This window comes from Microtus oregoni, unplaced genomic scaffold (assembly GCF_018167655.1).
Source record: "Microtus oregoni isolate MIOR12 unplaced genomic scaffold, Mior012 000060F_ref0000265, whole genome shotgun sequence".
Classification (NCBI taxonomy): Eukaryota; Metazoa; Chordata; class Mammalia; order Rodentia; family Cricetidae; genus Microtus; species Microtus oregoni.
This window is the reverse complement of record NW_024543870.1, coordinates 11,464,963-11,482,780: the sequence shown is the minus strand read 5'-3', so window position 1 is coordinate 11,482,780 and position 17,818 is coordinate 11,464,963. Positions and strand designations below refer to the sequence as shown.

General features: G+C 38.1%; 1 protein-coding gene across 1 annotated transcript in view; it reads left to right on the top strand.

The window, feature by feature from the left end:
* Window positions 1-17,595, top strand: part of LOC121439354 (fatty acid desaturase 2-like protein FADS2B) — a 34,767-nt gene extending 17,172 nt beyond the window's left edge. The window contains exons 5-12 of the mRNA XM_041639867.1: window positions 5,788-5,913; window positions 8,497-8,557; window positions 11,069-11,145; window positions 11,313-11,410; window positions 12,450-12,546; window positions 14,465-14,544; window positions 15,922-16,047; window positions 17,243-17,595. Of these exons, the coding sequence (XP_041495801.1) occupies window positions 5,788-5,913; window positions 8,497-8,557; window positions 11,069-11,145; window positions 11,313-11,410; window positions 12,450-12,546; window positions 14,465-14,544; window positions 15,922-16,047; window positions 17,243-17,291 (714 nt within the window). The 3' untranslated portion in view covers window positions 17,292-17,595. The remainder of the gene's footprint in view (window positions 1-5,787; window positions 5,914-8,496; window positions 8,558-11,068; window positions 11,146-11,312; window positions 11,411-12,449; window positions 12,547-14,464; window positions 14,545-15,921; window positions 16,048-17,242) is intronic.
* Window positions 17,596-17,818: the final 223 nt, after the last annotated feature.

Below are 17,818 nucleotides of genomic sequence, written 5' to 3'. Positions count from 1 at the left end.
CAGCAAAAAGCATTAAGTAAAAATATCTTTATAATATAGGTTTTATAATCATTATACTTAATATAACATTGCAAAATACAAAGCAAGATCAAGTTTAAGTTTTAAGAAGAATGTGTTTAGTGTTTATTTTTTTATGACTGATAAACTCTTTGGCTCAATTCACATTGTTCTCAGGAATATTCACAGAAGAATGTTTGTATCCTTAAAATCTTGATATGTTCTGGAAAATCATGAATGAAGATCTTCTTAGAAGAGACGTGAAGATTTTCCTTAGGGGAATTCATCAGATCTAATCAATCCTGGAAAGTTGAGGCTGAGTACATACAGGAAAAATGCTATCCCAGAAGACATACAAAAACTAAGATGAAGAATAGCTGAGGAAGGCTAGGTGATTCTATTGAAGAGGAGGATTGCAAGACTTCTGCTAGAGTTGAAAATAAAAACAGGCATTATTCTCTGAGAATGAAATGTGCTATCCTACACAGCAATAGTGAGTTCACATAGCTCTTCACTAAGCTTCTTGTGTGAATGAGTGAAAGCACAGATGAACAGAGATGACAGAACTGCACTGTTAAGGGCTTTGTCTCTGGCAATGCTCAGTATGCCATCATATTACCATGTGCGTCTCTGACCTTTTGTAACATCAGGAGATGAGTTGAATCTCAGCTTTTCTCTAAATGTTTACAGTTTAAATCAAGTATTCTGACTCAGAAATATGTACTCCCCTCCCCAAACAAACAAACAAACAAACAAAAACCATCTCAAACAAATCCTTTCCTTCAATCCCTTCAAGATAGATCCTCCTAGGGAAAGTCCTCAGGCACTGAGTCACCTTGTTTTTTCTTCTTTAGCGCAGTCTCTTTATATTACTTCTCAAAGACATTCACTTGGTTTTCCAGCCTGGAAACAGGCAATGCTTACTTCTCAAGGATATTCACCTGGTTTACCAGCCTGGAAATAGGCAACTAATTAACAGAGCAAAGAGAACTGAAGAGGATGCTAGAGCCAAAACCCTGGAGAGCAGTGAGTCGCATGCAGCCATGTATAACAAATAATAAGGAATGGTTGAGCTCAAAGGAGATAAAGCCAAGTGCGGAGCTGTCTCCTTTGAGTCTCATTTTTGAGTCTTACACATAAGACTCACGAGATTGATAGTACAGAATCCTACTTTTCAGATAAGAGGAATCTTTAAGGGGATTGACTATCTAAGCCAATGTCTGCAAGCTGGCTATTTAGAAAAATTCATACCAGACTATTAAATAATACAGGCCAGAGTGGAGCTCCTCAATTTGAACTATCATTTGGAGGAAACTGAAGATCTTGGTAAATGTAGGTATGCCTAGACCACTAAAGATGGTCTGATTTAATTTATTTTCAGCAAGGCCTGGGTGTCAGCGCGGGTGAAGCTCTTTGGAAGCTTTGTGAATAATTCTAACCTAGAGCCAGCACTGAGAACTACTACTCCAACAATAGAACTGGGTCACTTTGAACAAGTTATTTAATGTTTTTGAACGTTAGTTTCTTTGTTGAAAAGAAAATGAAAACAGATGGATAAAAGCTTCAACCTGTGAGATTATTGGCAGTTATATGTGATATTTGAGTAGCAGGTGTAACAGTGTTTAGAAATAATCATGGAAGCTATTGATAATACAAGGAACAATATGTTCACAACCAGAATGAGGATCTAGAATCAATAAGAAAAATGTTTGATCATGATAGTACTAAGAAGTAGCCTATACGTCCGACTGCCATTGGGTTACAGAAATCATTTGTTCTTAGCCACTGTCTCTCTCATTCAGCTGATGGAGCCATGGTTAGACTAAGCAACAGAGCTGAACTTGCATTCCCATTAGAGACATGTCTGTCCCTCAAAAAGCAATTGCCACATTATATGACAAGATTTTTTTAATCAGAAAATTCCTAGAGTCATGTTCTTCTGTACCTATATCCACCTTTGCTAAGTAGATACATTTTCTGGATTCACTCTGAAATATCACAAAATAAAAACATAGGCTTTGTTTTTTCTGTCACTATGAGATCCAGATAGTAAAGCTGCATGTGTTCCCTCCCCTAAGCTGAAGAGACAGAGGAATTAAAAGTCACTTGCCCTCAAGCTAATTAGAAGTTGGTTTGGTACCAACTATGTGGAATTTTCCGGTGAGTTCTACCCTTACTGGCTCTTTTTAGAGCCAGTGTTTCCCCGCTAATCCCAATTTACACAAAGGTCTTCCCATGCTATGTCTCTAAAAAGCAGTTTTCATAGTTTGAAATGTATGTATCTTTGACGACTCCTGACTTGAATGAGAAAATGGGAAGTGGCTCTAAAAGCAGAGCCTTTTAGCAGGCAAAGCCAGTGATTCATGAACAAAATAAACATAGGCTTCAACATGTACGGAAGAGAAAATTGCTTGTGGGGTGCTGAAGTGGGCGGGAAGGAGATGACAAAGAAAATTATATGCAGCAACATCCCCGCCTCTTATGATCATTACAACTTTAAATTTCAACACTAGGCCTAATATCTTTCCCCCCATAACTCAGAAAAGCATGGGTATTATTCAGCATCTTTCCAGTGTGTGTGTGTGTGTGTGTGTGTGTGCATGATGTTTATAGTACACAAATAGTCAAATATCCTTTCTGAAAATGAACCATGAAATGTGAAATGTCTACATACATTTTGTATTTTGTGTATTACAGATCCAACATTCTTAATTAAAAACTTAAATGTGAAATGTTTCTAAATCTAAATATTTTTAACATCAAAATGATACCAGGAATGGAAAATTCCATATCATCGAACTTTGATTCATGCCAAAATATTCTTTAAAATGCTAAATAAATTTATCTCCAGGACAAGGTATATGGGAAACAAATGAGTTTTAGATTTAGATTTAATTCTCATCTCCATATCTCACACTGTATATGTACAAATATCCCAAAGGGTCTTTTTTTTAATGAAATTAAAGATATTATTGACCCCTGAGATAGACATCAGGTAACATTTTTTTCAAGATCTCCCTATATGAAAATTTTACAAATAGTAAGAATCCTGTATCATTATAGAGATAATGGAGCAGACTATTCCATGTTTAAGACCTGACCTGACATCTGTGACTATATTCTAAAGATATGGTGGAAAGGAAGAGGAAGAGCTGCATCCATATCCTGGTTAAGGATATTTCCTAAGTCACACACCTAGTAGATGTCCAAACAAGAATTTAAATTCCATTTGACATCAGTCTAAAGCCTAGATTCCTTCTCCTGCACCAAATTAAGGACATAATTTAGAAATAAGGAATGACCTAAGTAAGACTCACATAGAACTGTCTCGGGTAGCCAGGCATATGGCTGAAAGTCCTCTCCTGCCCATGAAGAACTCCCCTTTGTCTCTGGTAAGAATGTTTTCCAGACACGGGGTTCAGGTAGAACTGGTTGTTTAGTTCACACCCAACATTATGTTGGCCACTGTTCTAACCTCTAGGGCTTTTTGCTATTAAGATCTGTTCCCAGATCTACTGTGCATTAAAACCTGTCTTCCATGATACCAGTTACCACAGGTAGTCATTGCCTAAAAGGGCAGTCAGCTGGTGGAAGTAGCCAAAATATCAGCTGTGGGAAAAGATAATTTAAAAAGAGAATCATTTCTTATCATGCAGCATTTTGCTGTCAACAGTTCCCATTAGATTGTATATTACTAGTGTGGGAACCTCTTATTTCACACCTTTCTTAGTATCGTAAGTGCCTGCCTAGCTCAGAATCTGATATACTTCAAGATGATTAACCAATGAGTGAAAAGGGGAATGACTGTGTAGCTTGACAGGAAGAGGACTGAGTGTAATGAGACCCCACAGGCGAGTGATAAATACAACTTGGGACAAAAGTATGAGCAACCATAAGGTATCTGGGAAGTGACTCCCCAGGCAGTCAGGAAATAGATATTAAGTGGAGTTTGAAATCCCACTGTAAAAGTGTTAGGAAGTGTTGGAGGGTAAAGGGAACACACATCCATTCTTTTTGTTTGTGAGTAGGTAGATAACTGCAATGTCTCAGAGTAGAACTTCCAGAAAGAAGATGGAAAGGCAGGGCTAATGCTCACGGGCTTTCAAAGCATACTCATCACCTTTGAGGTGTGAGGTTTATACACCATGTTTCTCCAGTAGGAACAGTATATAAGCTATATTAAAATGACATCGTAAGACCAAGGTGCCTGCTGTTAGATCATGTCCCCTGGGCATAACAATGAAAATGCATTCACAGACCCTCAACAATAAGATTCCCTAAACAAAGCTAGCATAATGACAACAGCAACAGGCATACCAACATGGACATGGGCAATACTACAAAGTCCTACCCATAGACCAAGAGCTAGAGGTGATCAGCAGCTATTGAGAGAGGGAGAATCTCCTCAAGAGACTAACTCCGCATAGAGTCTACTCCCAAGAAGTCAGCATCGACACATGTACATATGAGTAAGACTAAATGGACTCAATGGCTGTATATGTAGGCATATGCGTGTATAAATGTATATGGGTACATATGTGTACATATGCATATGTAACAATAGCAATTAAAGAAGAGGTCATGACCTTGGGTGGGAGTGTAGGGTACACAAAAGTAGTCAGAGGGGTGAAGATGTAGATAGACACAGTATTGTATGAATTCTCAAAATGAAAAACTTTCGAAAGGACATCCTTCTTCAATTTTATATAGCCATATTTAAACTGCTTATTTAAATCTATAATAAAATATCCAAAATACTATGACTTAAATCTGTGATCAACCTAAAAATTAGTGAAATATTTTGCATCTATTTTGTGTACTGATTCTGCAAAATGAATCTTGAGACTTAGTTTATCTAGCCACAAATAGTAGCTTCTATAATGGACAGCGATGATCTATAATATGTAAACATGGATTATTAAGAGATGGAAAATGTGGTAATAAAAATATTACTGCTGTTCATTCTTCTGTAAACAGCACAAATAAGAAGCCACTGGGTCTCTCAAAAAGCCAGCGCTGTTGCTTCAGCATCTCACATCTTTCTGAGCCGTCCATGGAACTAAATGTTACCATGCAGAGATGGAATTAATTGAGCTTCAAAGAAGATGAATGATTTGCCAAAAGCTACACATCAGATTTTAAACAGCTAGTATATGAAAGAAGATTGAGAGACCTCAAATCTTTTGCTTTATCAAAACTCTCAAACTTAGAGTGAGAAAGAAAATCATGAGCAGAATAATCAAAGATGATTCTACCTTGGCTCCAGCTAGAAAGTTTTTATTCTCATTTGTTTTCATAGAAGAGCAGTAAGCTGGGACTTGCAATGATCTGAGCAGAGGCCTCCAAGGAGAGAGAACACAGATTCTTGACTCTTTGAAATATTCATTGAAGTCAGATTCCTAGGGTCACTTTTTCCTCCATAGCTAATTAGAAGTCTTAACTGTGAGGCTCCTTTATATGTAAAATAGGAATACAGCTCTCTGCTCCATCTACCTTCAGAATAATTTTTTAGATTTGGCTCCTATAAAAGAAGGCTAGAAAACCATTTCATATGAGTACATTATGTTTCCCTTCTCAGGAGATCTTCTTAGCCTGAAGTCATGTTCTTGAATTAGAAAAGTATTTCTTCCTAGCTCTGAGCACCTTTGTCTAATCATCCTGTGGCCCAGCATCAGGGTCAGCTAGAGAAACCAATCTCTTATTTTCTCTTTGAAGATTCAGAACACTCCAACAATGAGGGGTGCCTGGGGAGAAAATTCTATTAGTTAATTAATTCTCTCTTCTCCTCAGGGCCTCTCCGCTGACTGGTGGAATTATCGACACTTCCAGCATCATGTGAAACCAAACATCTACCCCAAGGATCCAGACATAGATTTGGGCCCACTTTTCCTGGTTGGAGATACTCAGCCTGTCAAGGTGCATTTAGCAACCATGTTAGGAAAATGTTCCTGGAAGTGATCCTTCTCATGGAAAGGTCAATTTTGATTGTTCTAACTACACAGAGGATCTCAGAGCTTCTCTCCCTTTTAAGGTCCAGATAAAGACCCGAATAGGAAAGTCTAGGGTTATAAGTATAAAAGAAGTTTAAGAGTTCTAAATTTTTGACCATAAACGTCACTCAGTCCAGACTCCCACAGCAGAAGATATAATAACCTGTATCACCCTGCTTGAGCAATCCCAATGACAGGTTTACTTCTAGTCCTTATCACTACCTCTGAGGTAACATAAACTATTTTCAGGGAGTAGAATCAGATTACAAGGGCCAACATTAGTTTTCAAAGCAAGGATATGAAGAAAGGTCACTGAGAGAAAATAAACTTAGTGCATTTGGTTAGCACTAGACTGCAAATATCTAAACAACTGGTTGACTCAACTCATTCTAGTCTAGTTAAAAGAGATATTCATTTTTGGTATGTTTGATTTATATGAGCCACATTGCTCAATGACTTATATAACAGGTGTAGATCCAACTCATAATTTGGACTTTTAAACAGAAACTGGTATGTTAAAGTAATATGCTGAATTTTTCAGTCATTGATTCTTCTTTAAAATCTCAACTTTAGTCTGTTATATAAGAGTATTTAAATTACTGAGTTTTATAGAAAAAAGAGAGTTCCTTAAACAAAGGAAGCATCCTGACTGAAGTTTACCCTTTATCTAGGAGAATGATCTCTCCCGACAACCACATACTTTCACACAGATCTCTATCTTCTAGAAGAACTTAAGAGTATTAGGAAATTTATTTCATCTTTGTTGCTTGTTGCCTGAACCTGTTTAACACAGCATGCAAAAACAGTGTAACTTTTAGAAGTTTTTTTTTCCATCTTTGAGGAACTTATCATCTGCCCCAAATAAGGGAGAACATAAAGGTTCTTGCTTAAGTATGTGCCAAAGATGTTACCTACTATTACGAACGAATTGCTTTCGACAACTGTTTGATTCCCCTGGTGCTTGTGGACTTCCATGCTCCACACTAGAATAGTGATGTGTTTGTGTCTTTGACATACCTCCCCAGAGCACAGGTAAGGAAGTAACTTGACTCCCTCCAAATCACCTTCTAGAGAGCTGCGCTTAGCATAAATGCTGCCACTTCACAAATATGGAAACCATCTCAATAGATTCTGAAAGATACCTGTGGGCCCACTCACAGAATGTTTGTTCGAGGTCTAGATGCTACAGCCTACAGCGTGAACTGCAGCTATTCCACCTCTGAAACTCAATATTTTATTTCCACAGAGTGATGTCTGAGTTACGAGTTTTTCCTATCATATATCCTCCCTGAAAGCCTTTCAAACCTTAGCCCATTATTCAAACAGGACTTTCTTAGCCCACTTTGACTGTCCAGAAAGACTTAATGTCTTTATTCAGGGTGGTACTCAACTAGTCCGTCTAGGTTTATCAGGTCCCAAGCATATTCCATCTCACCCCTTTCCGGTGTTTCTCACTACTTACTTTCCGGTGTCTGGAAACTTGAGAGCAACCACAAATAGATATTAGTATTTCATCACCATAATATTTCTTTGTATTTATGGTAATAAAAGCAGGTGCTAGATGCATTATCTATATAAAGGAAGATTTCTATACATAGAAGGGCAAGGGACAACAAAATAAAATGAGTCCAACACGTCCTCTAATATTGTGACTTACTTACCAGAGGGAAACAAAGAGTGTGTATGAATTAACATTCACTCATTTAATCCCTTAATGAATGTCAGCTAGATATTATAGATATACAATCATTAATCCTATGCCTTAAAGTAATTGCTACCATTGCATCCTGAGCATGGATCAGACTTATCAAGAAATCCAGGAAATGAATCATATTCTAATTTCTGAGTGGAATCATATAGTTGCACATGATGAGAAACTGCATATAATGTTTATAAAAATATTATATACACTATCGTGATGTTTCAGTATAGTAATTGAAACTCAAGACAAGAATGTAAAAGAAAAGAGAGGAGAGAAAGGGGAGGTAGCCTGTATATCCCTTTTGTCACAAAGCCTCTTAGTGAGCTTCCATTAGATGGGGACAGTAGAGACAGAGACAGAATTTCAAGCTAAAGTATAAGCACCACAGTTAATGAGAGCGTAAAAGAACTCACAGAAACGTTTATTCTGAAGTTAACATTGCGTGAGAAGAGAATGAATTTCAGTGTTTTAAATATAAAAAATATTAAATTTTTATTTAGTTGAGAATTATTTTAAAATGATAGTAAACTCTGAGCAAGAGTTACCCTCAGTTAAAGTGGCTATTTACTCCCAAGCCTGCTCTGGTTCTTCTAGTGTCTCAAGTTTGATAGGCAGTGAGTCCTAAATTCACACCTCCCCTCTCTCATCCCTTCCCACTCCATCTCTGTCTCTCTCTTCCTCTCTGTGTCTGCCTCCTCTCTCTCTCTCTCTCTCTCTCTCTCTCTCTCTCTCTCTCTCATACACACACACACACACACACACGTGCTAGAGAATAATGACTTTTTCTTTTATCCTCTGCCCTTGTAGTATGGCAAGAAGAAAATCAAATACATTGACTATGAGAAGCAGCACCTATACTTCTACATGGGTGAGTCTCCTGCAGCCACTTTTCTTGTCAGTGAGCCATGCTGAAGGCATGATTGGAACTGTCTCACAGAAACCAACTCGTATCTGATTTGTTCATGAGAAAATAAACAGATCTTATTTCAGACTCACTGGTGGGAAAGTATGAAATGAAAATAGAAAAGTAAACAGGCATTTCTAACAGGTGCCTCATCATACTAGGTATTTGGCAAGAAATAAAAGATATACTTAAAGAGGGTCAGAATGCTAAAAAGGGAGTCAACACCCTTGTATGAGAAAATTTTAACAACATTGAAATAAAAGAAAAATAACCCTTTGTAATGAAAAAAAGAGGTAGAAAAACAACACGAAAAAAATTGCGGTGTGGTACCAGAAAAAGTAGACCCCCAAGGTAAAGAGCATCGAGAAAGTTTCTACATGGAAGAAACCTTGCAGCTGCTGAGATCAGCAAGCAGCTATAACATATGCACGTAAATCAGACACTTAGATGATAGGTAAGTGGATAGATAGATAGATAGATAGATGATAGATAGATGTAGGTAGGTAGGTAGGAAGGTAGAAAGGTAGGTAGACAGACAGACAGATGACAGAGAAAGAGATCTTACACTATAATGCCAAGCTTGAATGCAAAACCATTTAGTTTACTAATTCTGATAGCAATATTAATATTCTTATTAAATAAAATCAAACTCCTGGTAACTTATGAACAAGTTTTCAAGTAACTCCAAAGTCCATCAATCTAAAACATACTTGCACATCTAGAAACACACTAACATCAGGGAAGGAAACAAACACCACCTGAACACCACAGGTTGTCTACCGAGGATATGTTCTCTCAGGGGACATTTGAACAAGGTCTAGAGACATTCTTGCTTCTCAGTATGGAAGGGAAGGGGTATAATTTCAAAAATCCTATAATGCACAGGAAAAGTCCATCATAATACATGATTGCCCAGCCATATAATTCAATACTTCTGAGACTGAGAAACCCTCACAGTGGCCTATTTGCCCACGTAGGCAACTAGTGGTCACTTGTAACATGCCTATGGAAGATGGCCACTAGATGAATTATTTATCAAGTAGGCTTGCATCTCTCTTCCACACTGGGATTTGGTGTCTCCACCTGGTACCCATCACTGCACCCTTTTTATGCCAATTTCCAAATCGCAGCTGCCACTGAACATGTAGTTTCACAAAAAAGCATTTATTCTCTGAACTTTGCTAAGTACTATGTCTTCACATCACATTTCTGTAACTGTTAAATACCCCCTTAGCTTATAAACAGTGAGGACAGAGTATAAACTCACTCCAGCATGCCTACGCCACAAACCCTCCACGGTTTCTTGGTGCCACTTCTCCTTGAAATGCCAGTTGAGCCTCTTATGTATAAATAAGTCCAGTTGTCACAGAGAAACATGGCCATGAACTTGTTAAAGATGACTAGGAAAATTTTGTTCAGACTAATGCAAAAGGAGAGAGGAGCTTCAGTACCACTTTAGCTAAACTCTGCAGAAACAAATGGCGAGCAGGGAAAGTTTTCCAAATACTAAAGAAATGCATTGAAAGATACTGACCTCCCAGTCGGAAGGAGTGTGATACAGTTAGACCATCTCTGCAACTGGCGTTCACTGGTGCTGGGCTTTGTTCCCACTGGAAAAGAGGCTTTGTTTATAATATTTCAAGAGGAAGGTCCCCTGGTCCTTGAGTTCCAGCAAATAAATCTCAAAGGAAGAGAGAAATGATTTGCAGTTAGACATAGCCTAAATAATTCTCTATGGAAAATGATGCCAGGTTCCTCTTATCAAGGGGGATGGGACAAAGTAAATTGTTCTGGCAGCATTTGGTTTTCCCAAGTGGGAACTTTAAGGAAGCTGAGTGTCCTGGCTTTGAGCTGCTACAGTGAGTATGTGTGAAATCGATTGTGCTGACAATTAGCCATCCTCATGGATCAAGCTTGGGATCTAGTTGAGAACGAAGCTCAAAGGAAGCTAGCTAAAGTTTGACCAGGGAAAAAATATTGGTCCACAGTCTAAGAGTCTCTCGGAGATTGTTTTGTGCTCTCGGAAGCCTTACTGATGTGATGAGAAAATCAGGTAGATAGCTCTCTGTCCAGAAAACGAGCACACGACTTCATTCCTGTCATACTGAAGTATTGTGACAGAATCAATATCTGAGGACTTAGAGGGCCTAAAAGACTCCAGAACCTAAGAAAACCTTGAAAGATCACAACAGAAGAGTGGGGAAGTGTCTATCAGAATGACTCTTACTTACAGGATTTCATTAGCTACTTCGGGAAACTTGCACCTGCAATTGTTGGCCAAATTATCCCCCCCCCCCGTCCCCCTCGTCCCTGACGTGTGAAATCCCAATGGAGTTTAGAATGTGGTTCTGGGTATCAACCCTTCTCAAAGCCAACCCTCTAGGAAGGGCATGTGGAATAGACAAACACCTACTGACTTGCACCAGGGTTCACATTGCTCATTTATCCATCAACTTTCTTTCGGATCTCTTTCAGTTGCTCTTCCCCTCCTCATGCCTGTCTACTTCAATCTCCAATCCATGCAAGTGATGTACCTTCGAAAGTACTGGGTGGTGAGTTGAGTTACTTATCCCATCTTCAAAACCTAGACCAGATAGAAAATGAGTTGAAAGTGCTGCTTGTTCTCCAGGTGTAACAGGACATCTGATTGAGAAAGTATCCAAAGAACGGGATCTGGAACCATGTTTAAGACTTCTTACCAAAATGTTTATCTCTGCAGGACATTGCTTGGGTCAGCAGCTTTTACCTTCGGTATTTCATCACATTTGGACCTTTCTATGGCATTTTTGGAACGGTGTTGCTCATATATTTGGTCAAGTAAGAATATTTTTTTTATTTCTATAACCTTGTTTTTTACCAGAAACATTTGTAGTTAGTAAAATATGATAACAGCATGATCCACTGCCATGAGAAGTTTGAAAGCAAGCTGAAAGGTGGTAGTTTAAAGGATTGAACAACACAAGCTCCCTCTAAGAATTTGTCCCGGTTGAATCTCCCCTTCTTCCTTAGATTTCCAACTAAGCCATGCCAGTTGTTCTTTGAAGGCATTGTAGCTTAAGAGGTTTGACACCAGAAACTCTGTCAAGAATCATCATGAAGCAAGAAAAGTTCTATCATGACGAGAAATTTTTCTACAAACCAAAAAGGCTTCAAACCACTATTTTGCATACATAGCCCTTCCCAAACTTCTAATTTGTTTCTTTCTCATTCAGCTGCATTGTTATATTAAACTCTTACTAGTTTTAAGGATAATGAGAGCAACTGTGCATCAGACAGCCGGTTAAAGGCTTGACAGTCGTCGCTTTGTTTGATGTAATCCCCACACAGTCTTATGATGTAGATAGTATCATCTTTCTTTCTTTCCGCTCAGGGAACTGAAGCTTGGAGAGATTAAATCACTTGCCTAAGGTAACAGAACAAGTAAGGGCCAAGAAAGATGTCAAGACAGAACTTGAACCCAGCTCTATCTGATGGCAAACTGTCAATTGCTTTACAAATGCCCTTAGCGAACCTGGTAATTTTCTTTTCTTGTGCTGGGAATTGAACTAGGCTTCACACATGCCAGGCAAGCACTCAGCCACTGGTATATTTCATCCTTGCACCAAAGCTAGAGTAGACTGCTTCCAGGTCGTGCTCCTGTGAGTTAGGAAGTAGTACAAAGCATATTGTCAAATACTTGTGTGTCAACCCTAGTGAGAATTGGCATTAAAAGAGGAAATGGAACGCCGTTAGAACCTTAGAACCTTGTTCATTTTCTCCAGTGTTTGGCCAGTTCAGCCAGAGGTCATGCAAGCTCAGTGATTTCAACTAAAACACACCAAAGGAGTCACCAAGACTACTTTGTATTCCTCCAAAGGTTTATTGAGAGCCCCTGGATTGCCTATGTTACCCAGATGAGTCACATACCAATGAAAATGAGCAAGGATGAGAATCACGACTGGCTCAGCACTCAGGTGATGGTGGCATTCCCAAGGGACAATCCTTCTAGCCAGACGGTCTTATAATCTGTTTGCCTTAAACAATAATGGTAACTTGCCTTCATAAAGCACTTCCCTGAGGACAGGCACTGTGCAATGGTTTGCATTTAACTACACAAGGAGGACATAATGATGATTCTCACCTTACAAAATGATAAAATTGACTTGTAAAAAAGGTTGGTAACTTGTATGTGGGCACACAACTAATAAGGATTGCAGCAGCTTTTATTTATTTATTTTTTTTGGTTTTTTTTTTTTTTTCAAGACAGGGTTTCTCTGTAGCTTTGGTGCCGGTCACAGAACTAGCTCTTGTAGACCAGGCTGGCCTCGAACTCACAGAGATCCGCCTGCCTCTGCCTCCCGAGTGCTGGGATTAAAGGTGTGCGCCACCACCGCCCGGCTTGCAGCAGCTTTTAAACGTAAGCAGTTTAATTATAGAATCTTGCATGCAAAGTACAAATCAGTCACCTGTAATCCAACAGCCGAATCTGACCCACTGATTGTTTGTACATATAAAGTTTGACTGAGGCATTATCATGTTCAGTTATTTATATATTATCCATGGCCACTTCCTTGCTATGAAAATATTACTGATGATAAAATTAAGAAATTTAGTATTGAAACTCTAAACTACTCCCTATTCAATACAACATGACTAGCCCTGAAATTGTATACACACAAACAATAATGCATATATTTGTGCATACATGGACATATATATGGAACAACAGTAATCAAAGGAAAAGGCTATAACTTTGAAGATAGAATGTGGCATTGAAGGAGTTGGGGGAGAGTATTTGGGAAGGACTGTAAAAGGAAAATGAAGGGAGGAAGTGTTATAATTCTATTTTGGTAAGAAATGGGTGTTTAAAAAAATCTAAAGATAAGATTAATTACCTGGGAATTCATAGAAAATTGTGCTGACTTCCTATTCTAATCACTCATGTAACAAAGCCTTTCAAGTAAATATAAGACTCAAAATTCTAGGATGAGTTGTACACCAGGAGGGACCCTAGAAATGATGATTTTACTATATGGGCCACACATTTCAGAGAGGGATCATGGTGTGCTCACCACACATGCAGCTAATGCTTAGCAAAGTGATGGCGAACCCAAAACATTCCTGCCTCCTAACTCATGGTTCTTTCCACTGGCTCTGTTACCGTAATGGGGAATTTGGTCATTATCTCGTTTATTTCCAGGCTCATACACAAACTCAGAAAACCTCACCCTTTACAGTCGAAGAATGCTTCTCAGGCATTCAGCCAAAGAACTACTTCTGTATCTTCTAGTTTTTACTCATTTCTTTAGTCATTAGTTAGACTAGGTGCTTCCCACATTCATGTTAGATTTACATACCATTTATATTAATTGTTTCCCAGAATACTTGACCTTTCATTTATGTGAGCATTAATACTTTTTTGATGATATATTATAAAGTAGGGCTTTTAAAACATTCCCATATTGTAAACATGTTTTTACCTGGTACTTAACCCTGTAATTTTATTGTAGACTTTATTAATATTTTATTATTTTATATCACTCAGAATACCTCAAGTCCTAACCATATATTTTCCACAACATTTCTTAAAAAAAAAAAAAACTCATCTCAACCAAACTCCTCATTCATGACTGTTTACTCTTCTGTATCTAAGGAATGGCTGTGACATTTTCTCCTTCAATCCTATATATTCCTTCATATGTACTTCTTAGCAAAATATTCTAGTGTGTTTTAAATGGTAAGCTTCATGAAGGGTGGGACTTTGTTGTGTATCACTCATAGTTACTAAAAATAAACAAATAACAACCCTGGGTTAATAGGTGATTCCATGAAATAAGTAGCATTTTCAACACTTGCGGTCACTTACAGCTAATGAAAGCTCTTTCTTGACAGATTGTGGCCACCTGCAATATTGAGCAGTCCTTTTTCAATGATTGGTTCACTGGGCACTTGAACTTCCAAATTGAACATCAGTAAGTGAAGCGTATGATCCGTTATGGAGCCAGGGCTGACCCAATATAGCAGAGTCGGCAACCGTTCAGTGAAGAGCCTCAGAGAATTAAGAAGTTTAACCAAGGTTCTCTAAAGACTGCTTGCCATCAGTGCCAGTGGTTGGGTTGGGAAGGGAAGAAGTGGAAATCTAAAGGTTGTGGAAAGCAAACTGGAATTACAGAAATGGACCAGTAGCTTTGCTTCCATATATTATGAGTATTGAGAACTGGTGACGTCTATAGGTCAGGGAGGAGGGAGGTATGTAGATGGATGAGTGCATGTGCCCACGCATATTTTATTTGCTAATGAAACCTAAGAAAAAGTATAGCACCAAGTAACCATGATTAATTGAAATTTAAGTATATTAATGTAAGTATCATTAAATAATCATCAATGAAATCCAGTCACTTTTGCAATTCTCAGGTGAATCTGAAGATACTTTCCCAATCAATCAGTTAAGTGGAGATGCAATAAAGAAATGGAAAGTGATAATACTTGGATAGCTCATCTTCCCCAGAATATGCAGCAAGATGCATCTCATGATTCCTTCTGTGAAGCTGCATCTAGGAGTCAGAGAAAGAAACTCTTATGTTCTTAATGCTGTTTTCTCATTCTTTATTCTTAGTCAATCCTTGAACACCCTAGAAAACGAAGAACCACAATCCTTATATTATTAAAGAAAGTGTTCAGATCCAGGAAGATTACTTGCCTAATTTATGGCCAAACCTTAGATAAAAGTCATACCTTCTTGCCACAAATTCCAATCTGAGAACTTTTTTGCATTCCTTTTTTTTTTTCAATTTAAAACAATCTTATTTTACATAACAATACCAGTTCCCTCTCTCTCCCCACCTCCCACTTTCCCCACCTTCCTTCCACCCCACTCCCATCCAGTCCTTAAAGAGGGACAAAGTATGTAATATTACTTGAGGCAGGACCAACTTACTTTTAAATATCACAGCCAGACCCAAGTGAGTGACTATTTGACTGTTCAACAGATAGGTTTTACATAGGAAGAATGAAAGAGAGTCAAGAATGGGAAAGATGTAATCTTTTGCTCTCCCAGGTAATTCAAAATGCTAGCTTATCCATATTCTCATTTGACCTGACCAAAACTAAGCATATTAAATGGAGTTAATATTTATTCTCTTAGCACTTCCCAAATGCTTGTCATCCACATGACTTACAGAGATGTTGAAAGATCGAAGTTTGGGGAATAGGCACTCTGGCTTTCTAGAAAGCTTGTGCGAGGTCAAGGTTGGGTCTGCATTATTAGTGAGAGTTTATTTAGAAATAAATAAAACTTCTTTGTGTTTCTCTTCAGGTGTAAGTTTCACATCTCCTGTTTGTTTTCTTAGCCTCTTCCCAACAATGCCACGTCATAATTATCACAAAGTGGCACCTCTGGTAAAGTCACTGTGTGCCAAGCACGGATTGCAGTATATAAATAAGCCCATATTGAAGGCATTTGGAGATATTGTCAGGTAATAACATCATTTATCTTTGCTCATAGCTCTAATTTCCCTTTCTTCCAAGCTTTTCAGAAACTTTTGAATCTTTCATCCAACAACCATTCATTCATGAAGAGACACCAGTATTGACAATAATAATGACATATAAATATCTACTATTTATCTGCTAGACTCTAGGTATTTCTTAGTGGAAATACCCCAGTGTCCTACATAGTTCAAATGTCTTGAAATCGTGGTTATGTAGGATTTGTCTTTTTATTCCATATAGATCCCTGGACATGTTTTAGACTTTAACATGATAGGAATGACCATCAAATCTTTTGATCCACTGGAGAAATTGTTACCACCTAGAGTGATTTGATGGCATGAATCAGTCTGGGTAACCAGCCATGCCTAATGAGTCTAGCAGCAAATCCATGTGCATATGTATGCATTTCCCTGCAGGACATGGGACTGGACAAATTTACAACCACTGGTCTGAGTTTAATAAAGTTCTCTTTTTTAAAAATACCAGAGGAATATTGTAAAGGCCATCATGGTCACATGTGATCTCATCTGCCTCTGTCAGTTTCTCCGCATCCTTCAGTTGCTCCAAAACTCCCTATGCCTGAGTATCTCATCCCTTTGCCATGTTTCTTCTGCCTGCAACATGCTTCAAAACTACTTCTCATTTCACCTTCTCAGTTCCCTACCACTCTCTAAGGCTCATTGCAATATTTCCCTTATGTCAGCCTTCACTGGTCTCAAGACTAAATAAATCTATCCTTATCACAGTCTTTGTCATAGCCTTGATTAAAGAGCTTGCTGAGTAAACAATTATTTAATGCTTATCTTTCAATTAAGGCCAAAAGTGTATATGAAAAGGATTAGTTTCTGTCTCTGTTGATATTACCTATGAAGATCCTAGAAATACATCTTCTATTATAAAATAGATAGGTAGGTGAATATGGTATGAGTTAATATATAAGTATATTGTATAAAAATAGTAAAATAAAAACAAAACTCAAACTTTGCTGGAAGAAAGCCAAACTCATCTGCTGAAGGGAATTCAGTGCATTTGATGTCCTTCTCTGATGAACAGATAGTGACACTTACCAAAAGCGGCTAGAAACTACATTTTCTTAAAACAAGCAAAGCACCCAAAAATTTCATGGGAAATTCCTTTGCATTGAGTTTTATTTTCTGACTATTTTGTTTACTCCTCTAGGTCCTTAAAGAAGTCTGCTGCACTCTGGATGGAAGCTTACTATGAATGATGGAGAGTTGTGCACTTATTGGTGTCTCTAGAGGGGGTGGTGCCCATGCAAGAGCTTTTGTCTGATTAACTGAGAATTAGCTGGCAGTGTTGGCACAGCTGGGAGTGCCAGGAATGTGAATCCCAAAGGCACATGTAAACTTTGAAGATCTTCTCTGTAACTGAGAGGGGGGAGAAACACAGGTGACTTTGGTCAGACTAATCAAAGGGAAATGGTAGCTCACCGTTTCAACGTTTTCAGTAGGATTTTGGACCTAGTGAAACTGTTATCACATGGAGTATAAGATGATGTGGACATAAATGGAATGGAGAAAAGTAATAAAGATCTCTGACAAAGTCCACTGGAAATCAGTGTAATGGTTCTCAGAAGAGAATTTTTTTTTATTTAAGACATTCCTTCTGAAATACAAATTTTTGCTTACTTCCTTTCAAATAAGTAAACTTCTTTAAAAATTTGTCATAATTAACATTAAAATATCTTCATATGTTCATCTTCACCTTGGATTTTCTGTATTGTGGTTAACATGT